At 49.3% G+C, this 25,976-nt stretch overlaps 7 protein-coding genes across 7 annotated transcripts; 2 read left to right on the top strand and 5 right to left on the bottom strand.

Annotated features, from left to right (window-relative positions):
* Nucleotides 1-209: 209 nt before the first annotated feature.
* N7474_005108 (uncharacterized protein) lies at nt 210-1,653 on the top strand (the record flags this gene model as incomplete). The annotated part of the gene is made up of 3 exons (XM_057196523.1): nt 210-321; nt 674-1,353; nt 1,642-1,653. The coding sequence occupies 3 exons, from the start codon at nt 210-212 to the stop codon at nt 1,651-1,653; spliced, it is 804 nt and encodes a 267-aa protein (XP_057053919.1).
* A 116-nt stretch (nt 1,654-1,769) lies between these two features.
* Nucleotides 1,770-3,437, bottom strand: N7474_005107 (mitochondrial processing peptidase; the record flags this gene model as incomplete). Its single annotated transcript, XM_057196522.1, has 5 exons — nt 1,770-2,160; nt 2,219-2,913; nt 2,976-3,053; nt 3,106-3,231; nt 3,288-3,437. The coding sequence occupies 5 exons, from the start codon at nt 3,435-3,437 to the stop codon at nt 1,770-1,772; spliced, it is 1,440 nt and encodes a 479-aa protein (XP_057053918.1).
* A 201-nt stretch (nt 3,438-3,638) lies between these two features.
* On the bottom strand, nt 3,639-4,610 carry N7474_005106 (SDR family oxidoreductase; the record flags this gene model as incomplete). The annotated part of the gene is made up of 1 exon (XM_057196521.1): nt 3,639-4,610. One exon carries the CDS (start codon nt 4,608-4,610, stop codon nt 3,639-3,641), a length of 972 nt encoding a protein of 323 aa, XP_057053917.1.
* Nucleotides 4,611-5,112: 502 nt separating this feature from the next.
* On the bottom strand, nt 5,113-6,096 carry N7474_005105 (rRNA 2'-O-methyltransferase fibrillarin family protein; the record flags this gene model as incomplete). Its single annotated transcript, XM_057196520.1, has 2 exons — nt 5,113-5,820; nt 5,890-6,096. The coding sequence occupies 2 exons, from the start codon at nt 6,094-6,096 to the stop codon at nt 5,113-5,115; spliced, it is 915 nt and encodes a 304-aa protein (XP_057053916.1).
* Nucleotides 6,097-6,585: 489 nt separating this feature from the next.
* N7474_005104 (uncharacterized protein) lies at nt 6,586-7,403 on the bottom strand (the record flags this gene model as incomplete). The annotated part of the gene is made up of 2 exons (XM_057196519.1): nt 6,586-7,083; nt 7,140-7,403. The coding sequence occupies 2 exons, from the start codon at nt 7,401-7,403 to the stop codon at nt 6,586-6,588; spliced, it is 762 nt and encodes a 253-aa protein (XP_057053915.1).
* Nucleotides 7,404-9,033: 1,630 nt separating this feature from the next.
* Nucleotides 9,034-11,642, top strand: N7474_005103 (uncharacterized protein; the record flags this gene model as incomplete). The annotated part of the gene is given in 6 exon segments (XM_057196518.1): nt 9,034-9,227; nt 9,294-9,504; nt 9,587-9,868; nt 9,930-10,370; nt 10,474-11,202; nt 11,217-11,642. Coding segments are annotated over 6 exon segments (2,283 nt in total), but the record flags the coding sequence as incomplete, so codon positions are not given.
* Nucleotides 11,643-13,702: 2,060 nt separating this feature from the next.
* N7474_005102 (uncharacterized protein) lies at nt 13,703-19,202 on the bottom strand (the record flags this gene model as incomplete). The annotated part of the gene is made up of 3 exons (XM_057196517.1): nt 13,703-18,162; nt 18,228-18,772; nt 18,841-19,202. The coding sequence occupies 3 exons, from the start codon at nt 19,200-19,202 to the stop codon at nt 13,703-13,705; spliced, it is 5,367 nt and encodes a 1,788-aa protein (XP_057053913.1).
* Between the last annotated feature and the right edge of the window lie 6,774 nt (nt 19,203-25,976).

The raw sequence follows: 25,976 nt of genomic DNA, 5'->3' as shown, positions 1-25,976 counted from the left end.
TCGGAGCTGGTTCGGCCCGTGCTTAGATAATCGTTACCGAATCGGGCTAAGCGGCTTAGCGACGCAGTATGAGATGACAGACTATTATTCTACCCGACATCAACATCCCGAATCTCCCAATTCTCCTTTTCTGCAGATAGCATAGCACCCACAAATTGCAAACTGATATTATTTTGCGGCTATATCAGAACTACCTGGATCAATTTACCATGTCCACATCTGACATCTCCTTCACAAGCCTGGGCCTGGTAGTCCTCGACGAGATCCGAGTCGCAGATCAAACCCCTTTAACAAATGTAGTCGGGGGCTCTGGAGTCTATGGTTAGTTTTAATCTTCGTTTATATCGCAACATACACCCCCACTGACATAGGATCCAACCGCATCCTACATATGTAGCCACACTCGGAGCTAGATTATTTCTCCCCCCTCCACAGAGCCGCTCAATAGGCTGGCCGCTTCATATTGGAAATGACTTTCCAGGATCTGTGCAAGATTGCCTGGAGAGCTGGAATACGACGTTGATTATAGAGAAAGAAACGGATAAGCCATCAACTCGGGGTTTACTTGAGTACAAAGATACTACATTTGGACGTACGATTCACCATTATCTACAAGTCTTGATTAATTTCTCCCTTGCTGTGATAAATTCATACTAACTAACTAATCCTCTAGCCAAGGACTTCAAGTATACCACACCCGTCCTCGCAGTTCAAGACAGCAGCATAGCGAGCACGGCACTTCTGGGTTCAAATGTGTTTCACTACCTGCACACTCCGCACGATATCAAACCTCGCATCGAGAGTCTTCTTGCTCTTCGTCAAAAGGCAGGTATTACGAACCGCCCTCTGATAATCTGGGAACCTGCACCACCGTCCTGCCAATCCGAGAACCTACAAACATGTCTAGAAGCCGCAGCGTTGGTGGACGTGTTTTCTCCAAATCACCTAGAACTAGCTGCTTTCTTTGAAGAATCACTCTCACTCTCACCATCAGCTTCGGCCTCGGAAGAATATTCAGAAAAAGACCAAACGAAAACGAAAATCGAGGAACTGGCTTTAAAATTCTTGGAAAGAGGTGTTGGTCCATCCGGAAACGGGCTTATGCTCATCAGAGCTGGAGAGCTTGGATGTCTACTTCGATCACGCACTCTTCCGTCTCCGGTATGGATTCCCCCATTCTATGACCCCGACTCCGACTCCAAGCCGCCGAAGCAGCATGCGAAAGTAATTGATCCAACTGGGGCCGGGAATGCCTTCCTGGGTGCATTTGCGGTGGGCTATCTCAAGACGGGTGGAAGCGTTGTTGAAGCTGCGTGTTATGGTTCTGTGGGTGCATCTTTTGCGTTGGAGCAGGTAGGTATGCCGGAGAAGACCGAGAAAGGAGGGGAAGAGTTGTGGAATGGGTTTACTATGTTTTCGAGGTTGAGGGAGTACATGTCTAGGACTAAGATAAATTCACAAATGACATGAAGCTACGTTTTTTATGGAAGATGGAAGTGTATCAACAAAGGAAAGAATCCAATTTCCAGCACGAGAACTAACTCGACAAAAGAAACAGCCTGCTGTCCCTCCTTTCGGGGAACAGAACAGACGATATAAAGCTCTACTGTGGCAAAACCAATTAACTGCTATTTCACACAGGTTGGGATCTAACAACAATCTCCAAGGGCAATGATTGATAATACATTCAAACACACACAAAAACCTCTAACCACCTCTGTGGTGGCAAGCAGTCCAGTCAGTCATCTTTCACACGCACAAGAATCAAATCACGACAGCATGCGGGTCATGTCGCCGCGGATGCGCTGGTAGTCGAGGACACCCTCGATGCTGCCGACGGCGCTCATGGCGATGTCCTGATCCCACAGCTTGCGGCTGGCGAAGTCCATGACGTCCTTCTCGGAGATCTGGCCGACGGCGCGCTCGATGTCCTCGGGGCTGAGGCGGCGGCCGGTGGTGATGATCTGACGGCCGATGTCCTCAGCAACGGCGGTGGTGCCGTCCAGAGACAGGAGGATGGAGGCCTTGAGCTGGGCCTTGGCGCGCTCGACCTCGGCGGAGGTGACGTTGTTGCAGAGGCGGGACCACTCACGGAGGGTGAAGTGGACCAGGTCATCCAGCTGGCTGAAGTTCTCCGAGACCAGGTAGATACCCCAGAGACTGTTAATTGCGATATTAGCAGCAAATTCAAAATTATTTGAGACGGCTTAAAACTCACCCAGTGTCACTGTAGCTGGTGGAAAAGCTCATGAAGCTGTTGGCAAGGTTGTGGTTGTTGACGTGGGCGCTGAGCTTGCTGCCAAGGAAAGGAGACTGGCCCATGGCACGGTCCCAGTTGCCGACGATGGCCTGGGTGACCAGGGCAGTGAAGTAGTCATCATCCTTCCAGCTGACACCCTCGACGGCGAGAGCGATGTGAGCGGAGCCGACAGTGTCATCACGCAGACGGACCTCGGAGCCAATGAACTCGGGGGTGCGCTTCTGCTCGGCAGTGAGAGCCTGGGCCGCGGAGGTCGGGGCCTTGCTGGGGAGAGCACCGAAGTGCTGCTCAGCCAGACGCACAAGCTGCTCGTGAGGGATGCCACCGGAACCGACCAGGACCATGCGGTCGGCAGTGTAGTTGGTCTTGATGTAGTCGGTCAGGTTGTCCCGGGAGATGGTCTGGATGTTCTCCTTGGGGCCGAGGATGGTGCGACCCAGGGGCTGGTTCTGGAACGCGGTGGCGTGCAGGTGGTCGAAAACAACCTCTTCAAGCTGCTTGTCAACCTCCTCCTGCTCGCGCAGGATCACGTCGCGCTCCCGCTCGATGGCGGCTGGCTCCAGCTTGGAGTTCTGGAGGATGTCGGCGAGGATGTCGACGGCCTTGGGGACGTCGGCGTTGAAGGACTTGGCGTAGTAGACGGTGTTTTCACGCTGCGAGTGCAGTTAGTACCTGTGGAGGGGGCTGTATTGGGTGTTGGGTATTCCGGCCATACCGAGGTGTAGGCGTTGAGGTGAGCGCCCATGTTCTCGATCTCGAGTTCCAATTGGTGCTGCGACCGCTTGTTTGTGCCCTGTAAGACATGTCAGATAGACGGTTCGCGTTGGGGGTTCGTAGGATCCGACCTTGAAGGCAAGGTGCTCGAGGAAGTGCGCAGTGCCGTTGGTCTTGTCAGTCTCTGCCCGGCTACCGGCATCGATCCACACGCCGACGGTGGAGGTCTGGGCCCATGGGGAGTGCTCAGTGGCGATCTAAGCTGTGTTAGCGAGGTTGTCATGCCATTGAGATGGTTTGCGGGGGGGCGCACGGTGAAACCGTTGGAGAGGGTGGTCGACTGGGTGGTGGACGGCAACGCAACGGGCGACGCAAAGCCTCGCTTGACGGGCTGGATGGACTTCAGAGCCGCACGGCTCCGCAGAGCCTGGTTGAGGTTGAAAGCGAGGCGGCGGGAAGCCATTGTGTGGGAGATGGCAGGAAGGAGAGGGTGGGAGGGAAGGGAGGTGTGGAAAGAGCGATTGATTCATGGGGTGAGTTGAAGTTCGGAAGGCAAATTGTTCGCAGCCAATCATGTGACCCGCATTATGCTGTCTTTCCGATTACTTCCTATGTTCTGCTTTCCACCCTGTCGAGTGCTTCACAATTTATTTACCTGATACCTTTACTGTACAAATCCGCTGGCAAACTGCTGAATATTCTCCAGCATCCCAATATCCGCCGCAAACCCCAGCTGGAACGCCCGCACCGTGTCAAACTGCGGCGTCCACGACTGCACGATCTTATCCGTTGCCGCATCATACTTTTCCTCGACGAGGGCCCGTCTCTCCTTACCCCCCACCAGCTCCAATGCATCCAGCATCTCCTGCACACTAACCTTCAGGCCCGGGAGGTTCACAGACCGCGACTCCCCAAAGGCCTCCTTCGGCACATCACGCGCATGGAGCAAGTTCTTGACAATTGTATACGGCGAGCAGATCCACATCTCCGTCTCCTTAGCGACGGGGAGGATAGCCTTCTTGCCATGGAAGGGTTCGCGGATGATATCACTCGCGAAACTGCTCGCCGCCTGGGTAGGCTTGCCCGCTCGCACGGTGACGGTAGGGAGGCGCACGCAGCGGCCGTCGAGGAATCCGCGGCGCGAGTAGTCATTCAGTAGAGTCTCAATGATCAGTTTCTGGGATCCGTAGGACGACGACGGCACGGGCGCGAAGTTGGTCTCATTGATGAGGAAGCCTGGTGGTGCGGGCCCGTAGACGGCCAGCGACGAGGTGAAGACAACCTTTACGCCGGGCATGGTGGCGCGAAGCCGGTCGAGGATGTAGCGCGTTGCGTCAAGGTTGACCCGCATGCCGAGCTCGAAGTTCGCCTCTGAGCCGCTTGACATGATTCCGTGCAGGATGTAGACGGTCTCGTAGGGGTGCGAGGCGCTGATCAGCTCGTCGACCTCTTTGGGGGTGGTTAGGTCGGCGCGCACGCGCTTCAAACGGCTAGCATGCTGTGTCGCTGACTCTGGAACGGCTGGTTCGACGACGTCGGTGATTGTTACGGTGGTCGAGGCTGGAGTGTTGGCCAGAAGGGCAGAGGCCAGTTCCTGGCCGACGTAGCCGCCGGCACCGGTGATGAGAATCGACATGATGGTGTGAGGGAGGCTGTGAAATTAGTATACTAAACCAACAACGGAGGAATGAAAGATCCCACGCCTTATATAGTTACTTCGCCCTTGCGGGGTTGACCGAGAGGTCCAATACCCCCACGCTTTCTCTCCATCATTGCGTATCCACCCATTCCGGGTCGTGGTCGGTGGGAAATCCGATACCCGACCAGCCCGGGAAGTTGATGATGGAGGACCGGCGCAAGTCCGAGGGTCCAACACAGATGTGGGTTTAATACTTCTTACTCAACCGACTTCCGAAGAAGTAACTAATAGCAAGTACGGTCTCTCATATTCTAGACGGCATAGACGACGGACACATTCCAGCGTGTACATTTCAATCAGAACAGAGACCTAAATTTTTGCGACGAACCAACAAAGAGAAAAAAAGTACATGGGCAAGAAACCTGTCGGAAAGAAAACACTGGACGCCGAGAGAAGAAAGCATGAAATGAAATAGACATCAGAAACAGCCAACCCGGATTTATGCAGACCGCTTGTAAATACCGGCCACGATACAGTGATCACGCTCGAACGGTTCCAGGGTCAGCTGCTCCTTGGGCTTGATCTTCTCCTCACGCATCTTCTGGACCTCACGGGCAAAGACCACCTCGGGCTTGGCCGTGGAGTCGATACAGTTGGCCTTGATGGAGACGATGACGCCGCCCTCAGCCTTGAGGAACATGTGGGCGTTCAAGCCCACGATACGGGCCTGGTCGGGCTGGGCCACATCGGCAAAGATGACATCGACCATGGGCACGAGCATGCGGTAGCGGAGCGGGTGACGGGCGTCCTCGACGATGGGGATGACGTTGGTGCGGTGCGTCGCCATGCCGATCAGATCACGGCCGGATCGGTGGGAGAACTCGACCGCGTAGACGTTACCAGTCGGGCCAACGATGTCGGCGACGTGGCTGACAGAGGTACCCGAGGCAGCACCCAGGTACAGCACCTTCGCGCCGGGCTTCATGTAAATGTCGTCCAGACCACCCAGGATACCGGCCGCCAACTTGCTGCGGAACGGGTTCCACACGCGGTATTCCACCTTGGTGACAGCGCCGTCCTCAGCGGGCGACTCGACCGAGATGCGCTTCTCGCCGTACACGGCCTCGCCGGGGGTCAAGTTCTTGGAGACGAGCAGATCCTCCTTACCACCACGGGCGACGAACACACCAGCGTGACGGTGGGGTTCCTATACAACGGAGTGTGTGGTTAGCGACTTTTTCTTTTTTCTCTTTGTCGTCGAATGTCCAGCACTTACAATGACAACCTTCGCACCACCCCGAGCACCACTCGCGCCACCACGGCCTCCACGAGGAGCACCACGACCACCACGACCGCCACGGCCAGGGGGGCCACCGCGGCCACCACGACCACCGCCGCGACCGCCAAAGCCACCTCGGTCTCCGAAGCCACCTGGGAAGGGAAAAAAACCAACGATCAGCACACCAAACCCCTTCAATTGCATCCGGAGACAAGACATCGCATGGTCATTGAGCCAGTAATGTTCACCAGCAACCAATGTCCATGCGTCGAACTGCTGCAGAAATCGACTGGATAAAACAAACCTCGACCACCACGGCCACCACCACGACCGCCCCGTCCAGGGGGGCCACCACGACCTCGAGGAGTGAAAGCCATTATTGTTGCGTATGAAGAATAATCTCTGTCGAAGGAGCTGGGTAACGCAGCTGGGAGGGTTGAATGTGCTGCGAGCTCTGTCTGAGTGTCGGCGTCGTTGCGGCGGCCGAGATTTTTTTTGCTTCGAAAATCAGAAAGACGCTAGCCTGACTAGGTTAGTGATTTTTTTGTTTCCTGCTGAGTCAGTGTAGTCACATGACCGAGTTGAGCCCTTTCCTTTTATGGAGAAGAAAGAAAGAAAGAAAGGAATTCGTAAGTTATTTAAATACTACTGACGATAGCCTCCCCTTCTATATACAAAAACACAAAAAGACAACTAAGATGATCCAAAGAAGTAGTAGTTGGCCGAGTACTGCATGGTGAACACAGACGGCATGCCCTTGCACGTCGTGGGCGGATTCCCGCCAGCCGTGTTGACCCGGTAGACACTCTTGTAGTTGCCCACCGTACCCGTGGTCGTAGTGAGGTAGAGCCACGCAACGGCACCATAATCGCCCTTGAATGCATCCGAGGGCGCGTTGATTGAACTCTGCTTCTTGGTCATAGCAACCCCGTACTGCTTGCTGGTGGTGGTGTCGAGGTTGAACTCCGGGGTGGTGGAGTCGTAGAAGAAGTGGTGGCCCATCAGGTCGATGTTGGCCGGTGGGAGAGCGGTATACTCAAAATCCGGGAGCGGGATGTTGTAGGCGATGTTGGGCAGCATCTCCATCAGGTCGGGGAAATTCGATGCGATGCAGGTGGCGTTGTACAGGTTGGCGAGGGCGCCGATGGCCACCGGGATGGAGTTTTCGGTCGAGTCTGCACAGGTGTAGTTCTGGGAAATGCGACTGTTAGTGAATGGCTTTCGAGGTTTTGGAGTAAATGACATACCTGTGTGCCTCGTCCCAGCGCAACGTACATTGGCGAGAGGCCAGTGGGACTCGGGAGGCCGGACGCAAAGGAGGGCAGCGTGATTGTGGACGGGTTGCAAGCCATGGAGGGCTTGGACTGATGCTTGGCGTTATTGATGTGCTCGCTCACTTTGCTGTAGAATTCAGCCAGGTTCTCCGAGTAATTGTAGATATCGTCGAAGAAGCGGGTCGGCTGAGCCAGGGAGACTGCCGCGAAGCAGACGAGGAGAGATGGCAGGCGCATGGTGGTGATTTTGGAGGGCAATATGTTCAATGGGTGAGGTGAAGGAGGTATTATGTTCTTTAGCTTAAGCCTGTCCAGCAGATCCGAGAAAGAAAGGAGTGAAAGTGAGCAGCGTATGAAGGAGAGATGGAGATCGCAATCGGACCAGGGAATGGCGGGTACATATAGAGATGCGATCCTTCAGTCCAAGCTCACTGATCGAACTCGAAACATCTATAAACAGGGTGCTGGCGGCTGCAGGGCGCTAGCAGGGATATTGTCTGGGCACAGCATTCTGATTGGCACATGGCCGGCGGCTACTGCAGTCGCACCAGGCCAAACGGCGATGTTATTGGTGCCCGATCGATATAGCAACGCGCTAAGCCAAACCGCGAGTCCTGAGAGGGCGTTTCGCACAGGGGGGTGTTGCTAGGGGGAATTCTCCGGACTATTAATAAATCTGACCGTTCTGCCATGTGGATTCGGCGGTTAGCTGGTATTAACGAAAGGAGTAGCGTGCCGATCTCATTATCCTATCAGGGCTCGCGGAAATTCGATCAAAATAGATACTCTTCTCTGCTTATGTGACAGCTTCGGTTGCAGCTGTCCTGGTTCTCGCTGGTCTGGCTTTAATTGCGGGGCGGGCAGACCCATTGGATTCTTCCCCATTCGTCCTCTCGTTACAATACATGGAGAATCGCTCACTTCTGGCGCATAGTTCTTGGCGCATGCTGGTCATCCTCACTAGGCAGCAGCCGTTGGCTAACTATATCGATCTATATCAAGCCGACATTGGTGAGGAGAAATTCTACCCGATGAGGCGTCGATATGCCACGGATCTAAATCTGGGGACGCCAATGTACCACACAATCTCACAACCGTGGCAGATATACATAGTGCGGCAGCTTGTCTATATATTATCGGTTGGTGTGGTATTTTCGTTTGTGTGATGATGCGCTATATTGATCGTATGTGGCGTGTGTTGTTTGTTGAGCAGTGAAAGACATCCTGTGAGATATATATATTTCTCTCCCACCCTGTAGATCCCTCATCACACAAACAAATTGCTCAATTATCGAATATCTAACCAAATAGAGGTGCGAGAAACATAGCTTTATTGATTACTAAAACAAAGAATAGCTCAATACTCCATAGCCTCCACAATTACTCACTTAACCTTCCCACGCCTCGATGAATTCCACAATGCTTTTTAATTTACTGGATGCTGTTCAGAGAATATAGTTGTTACGATTGCTGGTCATGACATAGCCCGGCGTTACATGGAACAGAAGATGTTTGAGCTTTGAACTAGACATGCAGATCCATCTAGTGATTTGCTAGAAAAGGTAAATATAAGAACTACAAATATATATTACAAGTAACTGAGTTTAATTGGAATCCAACGCCAAAAAACAAAAAAAAAAAAAGAAAAGGATACATGCAACAGTACATGTATGGCGGTGGTCACCCAGGGTCGCCCAATCGGGCATGGGCGATCCCGCCGCTCTTCAGGCGGCTTCAGGCGGCAATTCAGGACCCTGAATACTCTTCACCCAAGACTGCCTGAAGGCTGAGCCTCGTAGTTGAACAGGTGCATTGGCCCATTCTGGTGCAGGGAAAGTCTTAGCGATTTCGCAAAGATAAAACCCAGCACCATGCCGCTGGGTGGCCATTATCCTCCTACTTCTCCCTACGCCCCGTCATTTCAAAAATGAAATCTGAAGATCCATTATTGAAATTTTCTCATCTTGTTGATTTTAGTGAGCATGATAACTCGGAAATCGCCCGAGCTATCCTCCCACGTACCGGAGACCAGTATGACCGTGCACTTCACATTTTTGACAAGTTAGTACTACTAGCATCGTTTACTTCGGAGTGATATTGACTTACTCAATTGTCTGTTCATTTCAGGTTTATTTCGCTACATCCCCAAGCTATAGACCCTCCAGATATCAAGACCTATAAGGCCTTTTTAGAGTTTGCAGCGCGTGGCATGAAAGGTCGGATCAAAGAGAGGCCTACGATTGGAACGGTTGAGTCCTTTCGCAGAGATTTTGAGGCAGGCATGTCCCTTAGGAGAAAATACAACTTCCCGATAGAGGTGTCTACAACACTGCGAGAGGTCCGACATTTTTACCTGTTTCTGGGTTGATTGGTATGCTAATCGATCTGTCTAATGGATTATTCAAGGGCTTAAAGAAAAGATCTCCCTTTCGACTGACGAAATGGATAAAGATGGGCTGTCGCCAAATGACCTTACTGTGCTTATGACTCAGCTATGGTGTAGGGACTTTCACGAGTTTCGCGGTGAGATCCCTGATAGAACGAGAGTGCAACTAAGTGCGGCGATTCTTTTGTACTGTTTCACATCAGCAAGAACAGGAGAGGTTCATGAGTCGACATGTCGGCGAAAGGTGTCAAGAGAACATGGTACAGACAAGGAAGATAAGGAGCTAGAAGCCAGAGTTATGGCGGCCTGTTACAAGGTAAGTGTGGGTTTAAGTAGATGGTGAGAAAGACAGGCTCTATACTAAGTCACTATATTAGCATTTCATTCTTAGTATCGAGAATGTTGATGGACAATCTGTGCTAGTACTTACCTACCAGCGAGAATTCGTTAAAGGCCACTGGAGAAAAAAACGATGGGAACTCCCAATCCACGCCTTCTACGAAATCTACAGGGAGGAAGTACCCCTTTTTTTCAATATTCTTACATTCTTTTTGCCGATGGCATCTGCCGACGATGCATTTCGGGATTTTTCTTCAATCGGTGAAATCCTGAATACGGCAGAAGCCTACACAAACACCTCTCCCATCAAAAATGAAGTCTTGCAAGTTATTGTCTTCAAGGAACATGTTCTGGAGGTTCCAGTATTCCGACCATTCAGTGAACAACATGTGAACAAGAGTAGCGGAAAAGCTCGGGGAGCAGATGCTTTTGGCAAAGAGTTTGTCGGGCTGGGTCACCGCAGTGGGTTCATTCGAAACGTCACCATCCGCGCCTGCCGAAGATGGGCGCTCATGGAAGCAGGTACATTCCCGCAGCGTTTGAAGTTCCCCAGACGCTGGCTAAATCTTAGCAGATAAGAAGCACTCTGAATCGGCACGCATGAAGTTCGCGGGACAGTCCAATCGAGATACATACGGAAAGTACTATGCCCATCCGCTTAGCGAAGTAGATGGCCCAGCAACTTATCTTGGCATTGAAAGCCGGCATGGGCATATCCAAAACCGCCGCGGAATGGGGATTTATCAAAACCCTCAACTGTTACAGTCACTTCCCGCAAAGGCGGAATTTGAGTTCGAAGACCGGGATGATGTTCGTGCTCTCAACAGAGACATGGATTCCCTAGGTGCTTTATTACCTTTTACGAATGACCATAAACAGAAACGCGAAATTCAAGTCAAGCAACATCAAGTTTACAATGAAAAGCAGCGACTCTATAAAGAGGAGCTAAAGATGGTTCAAATGTTGCAGCCCAATACTCTGACAAAATCCTCTGGGCACCCAGGCGAATTACACGAACAGAATCTTTTCCACTACAGACGAAGGGTTATGCCGGAGCGTGATTTATTAGCGACAGTGCTCCCTCAGAGGGTTAGCTTACGAAGTTGCCAAGGAAGACAGACGTTAGAGGCGCTGGAGTCTCTCTGCAAAGAAATACGCCCTGTTGCTTATCGTTCTGGCCTCCAGCCAGTAGATGGGAAATGTCCGTGTGGAGAAAAAATGGACAAGTTAGTTCCCTTGATAATTGATAATGATTCTACGCTAACAACCTTAGTTTCTATCCTCATCGAAGATGGCTACACCTTTATCGTTGTTATAAAACTAAGCTTTGCCATATGAGCAAGTACGATTTTGCGGAAATGTGTTTCGAATGTGACAGTTGGTTTAACGACCCAGCAAAGTGGGAATCTCACTGCAAGAACCATCTTGAACGACCTCAGGAGCTACTGCGATGTGATCCATTGATGTTTCGCAATGCCCCAATCAAGGCAGGGTTTTGCCCGTTCTGTTTAGGCAATGCGAATCTGCCTCCATCAAAGCGGATGCACCAGTTTATCGTCAACCGCACGAAGTGGCATAATCACGTCGAAGCCCATTTGACTAAATTAAAAGGGTATTATTCTTGTGAACATCCTGCTTGCTCAATGAAATTTGAGAACTTTCACGATTTGGTACTTCATCTCGTCGACACACACTGCTATCAGCCTCCTCGTGGACACAAGAGATCATGGATTGAATCAAATAAAGAATAAGTAATTAGATTTCATTCCATCTTTTGACGCTCCTAAAGCGTTCCGGTTAAATGTTTTTCTGCTATCTTTTCTTCTCTATATATTGCGATATCATTTTCAATCTTCTCTCCATCCTCGGCTTATCCTTCCTGTTTACTTTTAAACATTTATGCGTATTCCACTTTCTATAAGAATGGTGCGTGACAACAAATGTAGCAACAAGTTGCCGACCGTTACTCTACCAGGATGTATTTATCGTGAAGTATTTCAATGACTATCTTCAATTGCTGATAACCGAGCAAAACCTCACCCATCTTAATTGCGAGATTTAAATAAACACGTCCAGTTCTCAAACCTATGTAATCCGAAAACTGAAGCAAATGTCACATTCTCCCAGATACTATATAGCTTCGGCCCTGGCCCGTATAAAGTCTATGGATTGTGGCATGATGGACAAGACATACAGCCGTTCAAATCTTGACATCCAGTCGTAACGTCAAAATCCCTCACGAAGTTCAACCACCATAATAATGAAAGATAAACGGGACGCTATTCAAATAGGACATGACTAGTATCTGTTCAACATTTTGATCCATGTTACTCCTATCTAAAAAAAATTATGAAGTTCAACTTGCCAGTGAGCATCGAAAAATGTTCAACACCACAGAGAAAAGAATAAGAAAACTCATTGTTCTCATTGAAGTTATAATAGGTCCTTGGATTGAAAGCATGGTAGCGTTTAGAAACAAGTTGAACTTAACAAAGTACGGAATGCAGATATGCTCCAAAGTTTGTTCCGGGCTTGTCACGGGTTGCTCCTACCTAATATACAGTATTTACTTCTGAAATTCGTATACTCAAGTATTTTGCCGTTGGTCGAGACCTCTTTGACACATATCCACCCTGGTTTAGTCTGGATGATTTAGCGAAGGGGAATATCCATTGGACGTTGACCAGTCGATCTTTCAAGGCACTCCAGTTTTCGCTGGTTTTTGTCATAGCTTATGTCATATTTCAGGCGCAATCAATGATATATGGACTACTAAGGATGAAATTGGGTTACGTGACAGAATTTTCGGTCGAGGCTCTCGGTGTCTATATTTGAAAACTGCAAGTGCTGTAGATAATGTCGACACCAGCCAACAGGAAGCGCGCACTAGAACGCAAAAATTGTAGGGAAGAACTCGCAAATCATATCAGTAAGACATTCCCTTCCAAATCTTCTCGGTTGGCTAACAAGTACAAGATAGACTGGGCATTGATGTGTCCCCGTCAGAGGTGCGACTCCATCCTTTAGAAAGGGATCGATATAGATGGGTTTTTGAAGAAAAAAAGACACATTTGTTTCAAAAGCATCTTAGCGACATGTCCACCAACCTCTATATTGAGCTTGTCATAGCTATTCGAAAGGGCGAAGTCCGAGCAGAGTTAGCTGGAAAATTCTCAGACCACAGCTCCAAACACGATGCGAATACGGAGGCGCAAAAGCTTGAACAAAGAATTCAAGTAGCTGCAGCAATGATTAAAAAGCTGGAAAGCGAGCTGCAAGATTCTAGGGCCCAGGAGGCTAACTTACGTATTCAAAATTCAAATCTGCGAAAGCTCCACTTAATTTCCGTGGGAAAGACTGATAACATTAGTCAATGTCTGGTGCAAGCGGAGCTCCAGATTAAAGGAGCCATAGATGCGATGGAGGATTTCAATAAGAATACAAAAGACCCTGACGGACTTAGGAGCTTGGGCATCATCTCATAAACCAGTACCTTAGCTTCGGGATCGAGAGCTTTGCTACATGCTCTGTACAGTCGTGCTCGAAATCGCCTTGACCAATATACACTGAGAAACTCTTTCCTGGCCCCACTGCCAAGGCCTTAGCGCGGATCATTTATTGAGCCGGCCGTGTTAAATTGAGGGCGAAATAAAAATGCGGTGTGTACTGTATGTACCCTGACGGAAAATTACACCATGGGTGTAAAACGTCGGTGGAATTCCATGGAATCGTATAGTGGATCTGCAAATCATGTGGCAATTATAAAATGACAATACTATATGAGACTTTTCGACAAGGGGAGATAGGGTGTTCATTGATAAGCTCCATGCTCTAACAGTATCTGCACGATCTTGTCGTGTCCTCCCGAACAAGCAGCCTGGAGCGCATTTCCGTAATGTCCACCCTGGGCGTTGACATCGGCTCCTCGCTCTAGCAGCATCTTCACAATCTTGTCGTGTCCTCCCGAACAAGCAGCCTGGAGCGCATTTCCGGACCGTCCACCCTGGGCGTTGACATCGGCTCTTCGCTCTAGCAGCATCTGCACAATCTTGTCGTGTCCTCCCGAACAAGCAGCCCGGAGCGCATTTCCGTATTGTCCACCTTGGGCGTTGACATCGGCCCCGCGCTCTAGCAGCAACTGTACGAACTCGTCGTGTCCTCCCAAACAAGCAGCCTGGAGCGCATTTCCGTACTCTCCACCCTGGGCGTTGACATCAGCTCTTCGCTCTAGCAGCATCTGTACAATCTTGTCGTGTCCTTTAAAACAAGCAGCCTGGAGCGCACTTCCGTAACCTCCACCCTGGGCGTTCACATTGGCTCCTCGCTCTAGCAGCACCTGCACAATCTTCACGTGTCCGCCCGAACAAGCAGCCTGGAGCGCATTTCCGTACCGTTCACCCTGGGCGTTGACATCGGCTCTTCGCTCTAGCAGCATCTGCACAATCCTCACGTGTCCTCCCGAACAAGCAGCCCAGAGCGCATTTCCGTACCGTCCACCCTGGGCGTTGACATCGGCTCCTCGCTCTAGCAGCATCCTCACAATCTTGTCGTGTCCTCCCGAACAAGCAGCCTGGAGCGCATTTCCGTACCGTCCACCCTGGGCGTTGACATCAGCTCCGCGCTGTAGCAGCAACAGCACGATCTCGTCGTGCCCTCCCGAACAAGCAGCCTGGAGCGCATTTCCGTACTCTCCACCTTGGGTGTTAACATCGGCTCCTCGCTCTAGCAGCATCTGCACGATCTTGTCGTGTCCTCCCGAACAAGCAACCCGGAGCGCATTTCCGTACTCTCCACCCTGGGCGTTGACATCAGCTCCTCGCTCTAGCAGCATCTTCACAATCTCGTCGTGTCCTCCCGAACAAGCAGCCTGGAGCGCATTTCCGTACTCTCCACCCTGGGCGTTGACATCGGCTCCTCGCTCTACCAGCATCTGCACAATTTTGTCCTGTGCTTCAAAACAAGCAGCCCAGAGCGCATTTCCGTACTGTCCACCCTGGGCGTTGACATCGGCTCCTCGCTCTAGCAGCATCTGTACAATCTTGTCGTGTCCTCCCGAACAAGCAGCCTGGAGCGCATTTCCGTACTCTCCACCCTGGGCGTTGACATCAGCTCCTCGCTCTAGCAGCATCTTCACAATCTCGTCGTGTCCTCCCGAACAAGCAGCCTGGAGCGCATTTCCGTACTCTCCACCCTGGGCGTTGACATCGGCTCCTCGCTCTAGCAGCATCTGTACAATCTTGTCGTGTCCTCCCGAACAAGTAGCCTGGAGCGCATTTCCGTGCCGTCCACCCTGGGCGTTGACATCAGCTCCTCGCTCTAGCAGCATCTGGACGATCTTGTGGTGTCCTTTAAAACATGCATCCTGGAACGCATTTTCGCAACCTTTACCCTTGGCGTTGACATCGGCTCCTCGCTCTAGCAGCATCTGTACAATCTTGTCGTGTCCTCCCGAACAAGTAGCCTGGAGCGCATTTTCGTACCGTCCACCCTGGGCGTTGACATCAGCGCCTCGCTCTAGCAGCATCTGCACAATCTCGTCGTGTCCTCCCGAACAAGCAGCCTGGAGCGCATTTCCGTACCGTTCACCCTGGGCGTTGACATCAGCTCCTCGCTCTAGCAGCATCTGCACAATCTTGTGGTGTCCTTTAAAACAGGTACCCTGGAGCGCATTTCCGTACTCTCCACCCTGGGCGTTCACATTGGCTCCTCGCTCTAGCAGCACCTGCACAATCTTCACGTGTCCGCCCAAACAAGCAGCCCGGATCGCATTTCCGTACTGTCCACCTTGGGCGTTGACATTGGCTCCTCGCTCTAGCAGCATCTGCACAATCCTGTCGTGTCCTCCCGAACAAGCAGCCTGGAGCGCATTTCCGTACTCTCCACCCTGGGCGTTGACATCGGCTCCTCGCTCTAGCAGCATCTGCACAATTTTGTCCTGTGCTTCAAAACAAGCAGCCCAGAGCGCATTTCCGTACTGTCCACCCTGGGCGTTGACATCGGCTCCTCGCTCTAGCAGCATCTGCACAATCTTGTGGTGTCCTTTAAAACAGGTACCCTGGAGCGCATTTCCGTAACCTCCACCCTGGGCGTTGACATTGGCTCCTCGCTCTAGCAGCACCTGCACAATCTTCACGTGTCCTTTCAAACATGCATATTGGAGCGCATTTCCGTACAGTCCACCTTGGGCGTTGACATTAGCTCCTCGCTCTAGTAGCATCTGCACAATCTTGACGTGTCCTCCTAAACAAGCAGCCTGGAGCGCATTTCCGTACCGTCCACCCTGGGCGTTGACATCGGCTCCTCGCTCTAGCAGCATCTCGACGATCTTGTGGTGTCCTTTAAAACAAGCAGCCTGGAGCGCATTTCCGTACGCTCCACCCTGGGCGTTGACATCAGCTCCGCGCTGTAGCAGCAACTGCACGATCTCGTCGTGCCCTCCCGAACAAGCAGCCTGGAGCGCATTTCCGTACTCTCCACCTTGGGCGTTGACATCGGCTCCTCGCTCTAGCAGCATCTGCACAGTCTTGTCATGTCCATTCGATGAGGCCCACATGACCGGATATGTTGATGTATCGTCTGCTGTATTAACATTCGTTTTTCCAACAGAAAGCAGGAAGCGAATCTCCTCATCATGGCCATTGAATGCTGCCAGATGCAGTGCCTTCATTCTGGGTGTTCTCTCGGATGGCTTCACTGCCTTCCAAAATAGGGGAAACCACAGCGAGAACCGCTTTCCACTCATGTCATATAGTTGATGCAATCGATCGGTCACTTCTTGGCCTGACGTCAAAGCCATCCTCCGTACATGATCGGCCCAATGTACTGCTGAATATTCCAAGAGGTTTCGGATATTAGAGCATGATTTGCCTTCGTCGTCTTCCAAATCCTCCATCAACAGGTATCGCAAACAAATCTGAGCCATCCGATCTTCTGCATCACTCAGGCTGCTCCAGTATGCAAGATTGACATTATTCGAACTTTTCTTTTCAATGAGAAACTCCCGGGCTGTCTGATGGATGAGATAGATTTTGGAGTTATTAGTATTGACAAACAGGCCGCATAATTGCCGAAGCTTCTTGTCCAAATGAATTGGATCTAGGCCAGCCTGTTTTGCCGTTTGCGATTCCGAGCAGGTGGCAATACCCAACGCCATGGCCATTTCTCGTATTGTCAGAGGACGCCGTGCCGCCACGATAATCTCCAAGATCTTTCTGACTGTATCCTTTTGATCGGCTGGGACTCGACAGAGGATTTTTTCATATGCTGCATTCACTGAAGGAGGTATTAGTTGGATTGACACCTCAGTTGGCCGAAGGCTATTCTCGAAAGTAGATTGAATGTCATCAATGGCTAAATATAGCCAAAGATATGTCCGGTGTTCCATTTGTAAAAGTTGGTCCTCAAGTCGCTGTTGTATATCCCATGACAATAGCGCAGTTTTCGCAAGTTCCCGTACTCGGATCTTCACGACTAGATCTATTTCTTTATGGATCTGATCATTTTCTTCCTCTCCCTTTAAGTGTAGGCGTGGGAAAGAGTCTGTGATCGCGCGGAAGCGATTCTGGATGTGGTTATAGGGACGACTGGTGACAAGGAATTTTAAACAGGTATCCCGTGTCGAGGAACATGCATAGCGGTGAAAGGACTGGAGCTTCAAAATCAATCGATCTTGGTCAATCTCACGGCATTCATCAAGCGCATCAAATATACATATCGTCTTGTGTGATAGGTCAGCTGATGTTGCCGTTAGAAAGACCCGCCATAGCTCGTCAACCTCTTGTCGGAGACTCTCCCCGTTCTTTTCCCAGGATGGTATAGCATGCAACAATAGATGAGGCCGCTGGCTGAAGAGCTGATGAAGTACGGAACACAGTGCTGCAGCAAGATGGTTCTGTTCATCGTTGTCTTTGAAAAAAAAGTAACATATTGTCACCGCTGGACCAGAACCCTGCATGTAGTCATCGACTATGGATCTTGCTAGTACAGACTTCCCGCAGCCTGGATCGGCTGACACCCAGAGGAGATCATTGTGGCAACTCTCCGACCAGCGGACGTATTCATCACTCTGTAGAGCCCACTGGCAGGTTCCTTCTGCTCTTCTTGGATTGATGTCCTTTTGTTCTGTGTAATTCCCAATCTTGAAAGCTTGGTGACAACGCTGTTGCTGATCCGTCAAGGCTCTTGTTTTCTGCTCATGATGGTGTTGTTCTTGTTGATCGTATGCTCGGTCTAAGCGTTGATTGGTGCCTCTGATTTCTTCTTTTAATTCATCTATATATTGTTGCGTTAGCAAATCACTCTCGATCGAAGCCTGAGCTAATATGTATTGTCCATACTACACACATCCACCGCTAATTCCTCTTGTGAAATATGGCCCACGGGAATATATCCCAGCAGCTCTTTCGTATATGATGCTGCTGCTAAGGCCGCGTATCCTTGCCACTCCTTGTTCTTATGCGAGTCGGCATAATCGCAAACACCGCGGATGACGATGCAGGGAAAGTCCAACATCAAACCGGCTGCCTCCATCTCAAAGCATAGCGCTCCTGTCTTCGACCTCAGCTGCTCCCTTGTCCCCCCATGTTTGATGACGGAATTTCCAGACGCAATGATACCGTAGTGTAGTTGCGGATCACTGTTCTCACGTTCACTTCTTGGCTCTTCCCATTCTACCAGGCATCCATCACAGCTCCGCGCGGTTGTAGGATGCTCGTACTGTGGCTTAAACAGTCGATCGAGCAGTGTATCCGGTCGGGTGAAACTTTTCCGAGTTCTCGCGTTTCTTTCGGTCGCGCTGCGAATAAATTGGGGATATCGAGGATCATCCGTTAGCTCAGCAGCCCTCATCATGCCGAGTGCTGTTAGCAGTGACCTCGGGGGACTGTTCAAAGACCCGGTTCGTTCGAATTCACCCCCTGCAACAACCTTCCCCAAATCATATTGAATTACCCCCCACAAGTGCCTTCGGGGTAGCTGATGACGACATCGCCGAGCCGTATATCATGATCAGCCGACGGATTTCCGCCCCCGATACCGACCATCAACCCGATTCGAAGTGACTTGGAGAATGTGCGAATCATGTTATTTGCGACGGTAGTGGCTGAGGTAGTCCCGTATTGTCCGCCGGGTAGGCAGGCGATTACGACGTGGTGTTTGCCGATTCGACCTAATGTGTACGTATTGGAGTCCGCCGCATCTTGCAACTCGAGAATCCCGAATTTCTCGTCCAGCATTTCGGTGGCTGCGGCAGCCTCAATCGGGAGGGCACAGATCCAGCCGATTTGGAAAGCATCTCGCGGGGGGCAGGCCATGTGGAAGGTCTAGCGTAGTCAACTTAGGAATAAACATTCAGTAACGAATACTTGGAAGAGCCGAAAGACAGTCGTAGGGATTGATGGGTCATCTACTATATCTCAAGATGGGAGAGAGCGCTATTGTATGATAGACAGACGAGACCCTGTCATCCGCAGTGAATGCTCAGCCCCGTGCTGAACGAGAAGGGCCGCAGCGGGGCGGCAAGAGACAAACTGCTATTGGAGAAAGCCGCGGCCCGAAGGAATAGTGCATGCCACGTGACACCGTGGTCCGTGAAGCCCAACCAGAGATCACGTCACACAGCATTAAGGGCCACGGTCCACAGCATTGGTTCGGGCAGTGCTAGTGGTACAGATATGGCGCCAAGACTTGAAACATGGCGGCTCGAGCTAATTCGTGACATGATACAAGACACTCAGCCACATACTAATGCACAAATCGCCGAAGCTGCCCACTGCACCCCACGGTCAATCAGGACCATCCGCTCGAATCTAAGATGCTTTGGCAGTGTCAGAGCACCAACCAACGGCATCGGCCGGCGACGAACGATCACCCTACCTATGCTAGAACTTCTTTGTGAGCGTCTACTCGAGAAACCAGATCTATACCAGGATGAGATGGTGGTCTTCTTGTGGGATGAATTCCACATGCTTGTGACTATATATAGCATTGGCAGGGCACTGGCGTCTGTTGGATGGTCTAAGAAAGCCGCAAGGCGGATAGCGAGGGAGCGAAATGCTGAATTACGAGACTACTATCTCCAGACTATATCGTCTTTCCGATCCTACCACTTGGTGTATGTGGATGAGTCTGGCTGTAATAAACGAGCGGGTTTCAGACGGACTGGATGGTCTCCATTGGGAGTGACACCTATCCAGATTCTCGGTTTCACCGCGGACAGCGATACCAGATACTTCCCGCATATACCCAAGATGGTGTCATCCTTTTGCGGGGTTTCCAGGGATCGACGGATGCTGTTGTTTTCGAGGATTTTATACGACAACTCCTACATCACTGCGGGAGATGGCCAGAGCCGAATCTGTTCTTGTCATGGACAATGCATCTTTCCATCATACGGGGAGCCTTAAGCAGATTTTCTCTGCGGCTGGGGTCAAATTGGTATACTTGCTGCCTTACTCCCCGGATCTGAACCCGATCGAAGAGTTCTTCGCTGAGCTAAAAGGATTTATCAAACGACAGTGGCTGACGTATGAAGAGAACCCCGATCAGGGGTTTAATACTTTTCTCGAATGGTGTGTTGATGTTGTAGGCGCAAGAGAAAAGAGCGCGAAAGGTCATTTTCGACACGCAGGCTGGAATATTGAGGAACCTTAATAGTTGAATATAAATTTGTTACGTTCTATATTTCGATAAATGCCTGAGGTACTGTACATATGTAAAGCTCTCTCATGTGGATCCAGCAATTAGTCCATCTTTAATGTTGCACGTGCAATGTTTGACTCAACAATTAATGTCCCCGACAAAACGCCGAGCAATGCCTCTTTTAACAGCGTTTTTGATGAAAGATTCTGGATCCTGATCCTCATGAACTTGCACAAGGTCTAGTCTATATTCAAGTGCAGTGCCGCGGGCTTTGCGAAACTCTGCCTTGAGTTTTTCATCACTCACTTGTGATTGTTGCCGGTCACTATATTCAGTAACAGCAAGGTCTCGCAGACCGGGAATTTCGAGAAAATCGTAGGGTTCTCTCCTGGACACATGGCCGACATAGGGGTCGGCGAACTTGGAACAGAAAGAGGGGAGGACTACGCAGGGAGGACATTGCTGATATTTATGGGAGGATATCCAGTTGTGGATTGGAAAGCTCCCATTTGTCTCTCAAGTCGCTGCTGCTCCTGTATATATAATTTTTTCACGAATGACTCAGGAACGTCATCGTGCGATGTCAATACACCCCCCTGCTCCATATGATTCACAAGGCCCCCCAGATTTTGTACAGTCAGCTTAATATGCTTCTTGCTGATAGGATCGCGCCAGCAGTGCGGCCCCAGCTCACACGTTCGGCTAGAACAACGTATCAGACTGTAAAAATGGTCCCAGTCAGGCTGGCCAGTGGCCTCCTCTTCAGCATTGATCTCTGCGCGACGTTGAAGCAGCATCCGCTAGGTGGCAGACGAAGTGCCTCGTTTACCAGTCGTCCTGCCACTTCCGTTTGAGGTCGAAGCGTTCTCCATGTAATTGAATGAGATAACTAGTCTCAGTTTCTTGCCAGCAAGAAAAAAGTCTCCCCAATCAAAAGCTGCTTTTCTATAGAGGTCCAATCAATGTCCGTTCCATCAAACCTCAGAGTGAGGCCCTTCTGCCGAGTGGCGGATACGACAACAGACGTGTCATCCGATTCAAGTTTTCGATGTGGGTACTTTCGTACAAGTAGCTCCTTTAGCTTTGGTTGTACTGTAAAAAGGGCCTCCAGTGAAATCGAGGGACTAGAACCAGATCTTGTTCTGTATCTTTCGCCACCGTCCTGTTATTGAGAGTGACCTTCCACTCGATCAAGTAGTGGATGTCATATGTTCGATCTTCCCCCAAATCACCGTACTGGGGTAAAGGAAGACTATTCTTTTGCGAAGCAGTTTGATGTGGAGATGCGTAATCGATAGGGGAAATGGGATCGACGTTGATGCAGCTTATGTCGGACGGGGAGGCGGCTGACCAACGGAAGTTGCCAGGTGTTGGTGCATATTGCGATGTATCGTCGCCCCCCACGTGTCAAGCGCCATGCTTTGTTGAACGCCATAGTCATCATGGTAAACGAGAAAACTGGGAGTCATTTTCTTGGGCCTACTGTAACGACAGACTAAAGGTGAGTAATTATTAGTTGAGGGCTTACACCATCAGGAGCGGTTGAGGGTGTTGTTCGCCTACAAACAACAGCCAAGTGGTCAGAATGGTTGTTGGTCGCTAATATCACTTGTTGAGGTTCTCTAGGCCAAAGAGACAGCCTCACAGGTGATGACCAGTACACGCCGCACAGCATGAGAAGGAGAACTGAAGTCGCCCGGAAGATCATCAGGTTACCCGGCACTAGGCAGCCCTCCCCACATGATTTGCAGATCCACTATACGATTCTATGGAATTCCACCGACATTTTACACGCATGGTGTAATTTTCCGTCAGGGTACATACAGTACACAGCGCATTTCTGTTTCGCCCTCAATTTAACACGACCAGCTCAATAATGATCCGCGCTAATGCCTTGGCAGTGGGGCCAGGAAAGAGTTTCTCAGTGTAAACTGGTCAAGGCGATTTCGAGCACGACTGTATTGTCAAATGACTTACGCATATCGTAGAGCGAATAGGTTCTTAAGCTCGTTGATAACTGGATTCTTAGTGTGCCTTCCTTATCCCGCAGTGAGGTAGATGGGAACTGAAAAGTGATACGGCGCTAAGAAGCTGGTCATCATTCGCTCATCCATACCACAGACGGCAACAGAGGATGAGAAGAGGGGGGATGAAGGTTACAGTATAAGAAGGCAATTTGGGCTAACAACCACCGCAGTTTTGTTGTACTCCTCATGAGAAGGTGACGTCGCTCCTTCCATTGTTATTTCCGCACTGCTTTGAGCCTCTAAATGTCAAGTTTCCAGAGCTTCGGCTGTGGAAAATCAACAAAAGCATTTGTCCTGAAGAAATTTAATACAATAGTTACAGTAGCATCTGTAACGTAGTTAGGCATCAACCGGCTAAGTTCGAACATAATGGTAGCATGCTCATGCATTAATGAGTAGAATCGTAAGGTTCCTCTTTCAATTATATCGCTAATTGCTTCATCGTATCCATAATGTAAATTTTAGCTTTCTCTTCCTCTCTATATGTATATACAAACCTCAAGTGCCGCAATCCCCGACCGTCTTCTGCCTCTGTGCTTTGTCCAACTGATCACCCGCTTAGTGTAATTAGTACTCAATAGCAGGCCATGCAGTTGCTGAAGATAAGCTGCAACAGAATTTACTCTTGATGTTCCACAAAATCCGTACTATGACCCTGCATAACTCCCATTCCTCCGGATTGGGCTCAGAGCAGGAATAAGTGCTCTAGGAGCAGATCGCGGCATCTACACTATACTCTTAGAGCACTCCAATAATGCTCTAGGAGCAGTGACATTTGCTTGGAGTAGAAATCCACTAATACCGCGGTAGAAAGCGTATGGAAGCTTGGATTCATGGCGTTCTTCCTATCCTGGTAGCCAAGTCCGTGTGCACTATAGAGATTTTTGACTAGTATAGCTTTCTTTCCGTCCCGAGTTCAACTTTATTTTGTTATTGTAATCCTAAAGAGACGGATTACGTCCTAACCAATGGTAGTTGTTATTTTTGGATACCGAGGGAAAAAAATGAAAATAAAATAAAATAACACTATCACGCCAAATAAAGAGTCTCATTGGGCATATTCGTAGGGGACCTTATTGTGTTTGGTCACCCCTAGGATTCGATAAGCTTGTGGTGAACGGCCTATTCATATTGCAACCAATGAAGGATGGACCAGTACAGTAATGACTACACCGTGAGAGTAACTATTTTAAATTCAGGACCTGGGTTGCATGACTACGACTGTCAGTTAGTACCATATTCTTAGATGTGCAATCAACAAGTCATATGCTTGGAAATTAGGTTCATTGTCAATCAGTGCAGAAATTAATTTAATTTGAAATAATATGCTATGAGGAAGATCCATTGGTGTAGTTTTTGGTTTTGGGCGAATGAGGAAGATTGGTTGTCTGCAAACGATGAGTCGAGGATGAGAAGTCGATTCAACTTCTAAAGGCAATAGTTGAACATCCTTACACGACACTCGAGAGCATGTTAGTGTCTGATTGCAACAATATTAGAAAGAACAAGTAATTCACTGTTTGAAAATTCACCAGAAGTTCAATTTTTACATACTTCTGCCAAATCTGTATGTATTGTTAGCGGCTGTGATGTTGAACTCTAGCATGGCAAACTGTAAAGACAACTAACCTCGTATTTTGGTGAACTGACGTTCAATTTCCTCTTTGAATTTAAAACCTCTGCCCAGATGTAGGAGCGGCTTCGAAGAGACGAAAGGGTCTCTGATAGGAAAATACATTCAATTCGAATATCTTCACCATTCGAGACTAAGTAAAGTCACTTTGTTCGTTTCGTTTACCATAGCCATTCTAAAGAGTATCCTGAAACTCTCCCTTTGTTCATCCTCTTTTGTTCAACTTTCCGTTCTCGAGCCCTGCATTATGGCCAAATATCATGCTAGTATATGTTCACCTCGTAGGTAATTAAGAAAATAGCAGTTTCTTCATGATACCAGCAGCATATTCTCAATCCAACTTGTCCTGGGGATTAGTGCAAGCTAATTCACATACAGCCATTGTGCTTGAAGTTATTCCTGATCAGACGACACATTTAGTGCCTGGGCTTATGCAGAATATAGGTATCCTGTTGAACAACATATGTCTGGTAAGCCCACTTGGAGATAATTATGTTACTTCTAGTTCTACCACCGCAAACTGTGCTTAATCTGGCCAATAATTTCATGTCTGCCTTGGTTCGTGTCTGTGCAGAAAACAAGTAACGCGCCGTTGAACATTTCTGGTCTTTTGAATTTCGTGATTCAAGAAACTGGATCTTCCTCTAACGATTTACCATTTCCCATTGATGTGTACGACATTTGCATTGCAATGTTAAGGCTGCTGCTACCAACGATAGTTAAAGCTGCTGGGAATTAGATCAGCCATCCACGTATGCTTCTCAATGCTGTATCCATAGTCTTATCTATATGTGTCAGACTGATACAACTATCGAAGTCCGTAGTTCTTTGTTGACCAGGAACGGATAATAAATTCTTTTGCGGACAGAGGATCCAACTAATTCGTACTGTTCTGCGGTGAATATATTTTTTTGAATTCTCTTAGGGTAAATCAGCCCGATCGTTTGAATTGTCTGAGCTACAGTAGCCTAATTGGCAAAACCATCTGGTCAACATTTGTACATTATAAACTGATACGACACAGCATGGTTAGGGTCTTAAAGATGCATGGCCAGTTGACCTCCACTATTTTCATGGGGCCTACCATCTTCCAGTGGGACTGCAATAACATTAGTTACTGGAAGTCAGGTTAATTTAGTCCATGTTGAACAAAACCGTTGTACCCATAGTAGAGCTTGGAGGAACGGAGGTAGATTCCAATCGTCTTTGCCAGTTGCTGCCGATAAGTTTGAGGTGTTATGGAAAATGGGCTATTTTAATCTCACCTCTCGCTCGTCCCATCTAGATTTTATATCATCTGAAAACTACATCCCACACACTAATATGTCGATTTCGGACGCCCAAGCAGAGTGGAGCAATTCATTCTGGAGCTGCTGTACTCCTAAGACAACTTGTGAGTCTCTCCATCCGCTATAACCAAATCGAAGAAGACCAGTATTAACATCCTTGTAGGTTGTTTTGCTTGCTGTTGGCCATGCGGATTATTCGGGAAAATTTCGTCGCGTCGACAAAAACGAAGCCATAAAGAAAGCTGCTGCAACTTTGATGTATGAAGCAAGAACTTTGGATTGAATCTAGGATAATACTAATGGTCCATTCCTAGTGTTGTTTATTCGCTTCGCTTACGCTTTGTGGACTCCAATGGGTACCACTTATGATCCAAAGAGGCGGCATGAGGGGGTCCTCCAACATAAAAGGCTCAGCCTGCGGAGACTGCGTAGAGTCTCTTTGTTGCCCTTTTTGTGTTCTGATGCAACATGACAAAGAATTGAAGTTCCAGGATGGAA

Source organism: Penicillium riverlandense, assembly GCF_028828495.1.
Source record: "Penicillium riverlandense strain IBT 135883 chromosome Unknown utg000003l_segment0_segment0, whole genome shotgun sequence".
In the NCBI taxonomy this organism is placed as follows: Eukaryota; Fungi; Ascomycota; class Eurotiomycetes; order Eurotiales; family Aspergillaceae; genus Penicillium; species Penicillium riverlandense.
The sequence above is the reverse complement of the archived record's forward strand: the minus strand, read 5'-3'. Positions and strand labels throughout refer to the sequence as shown.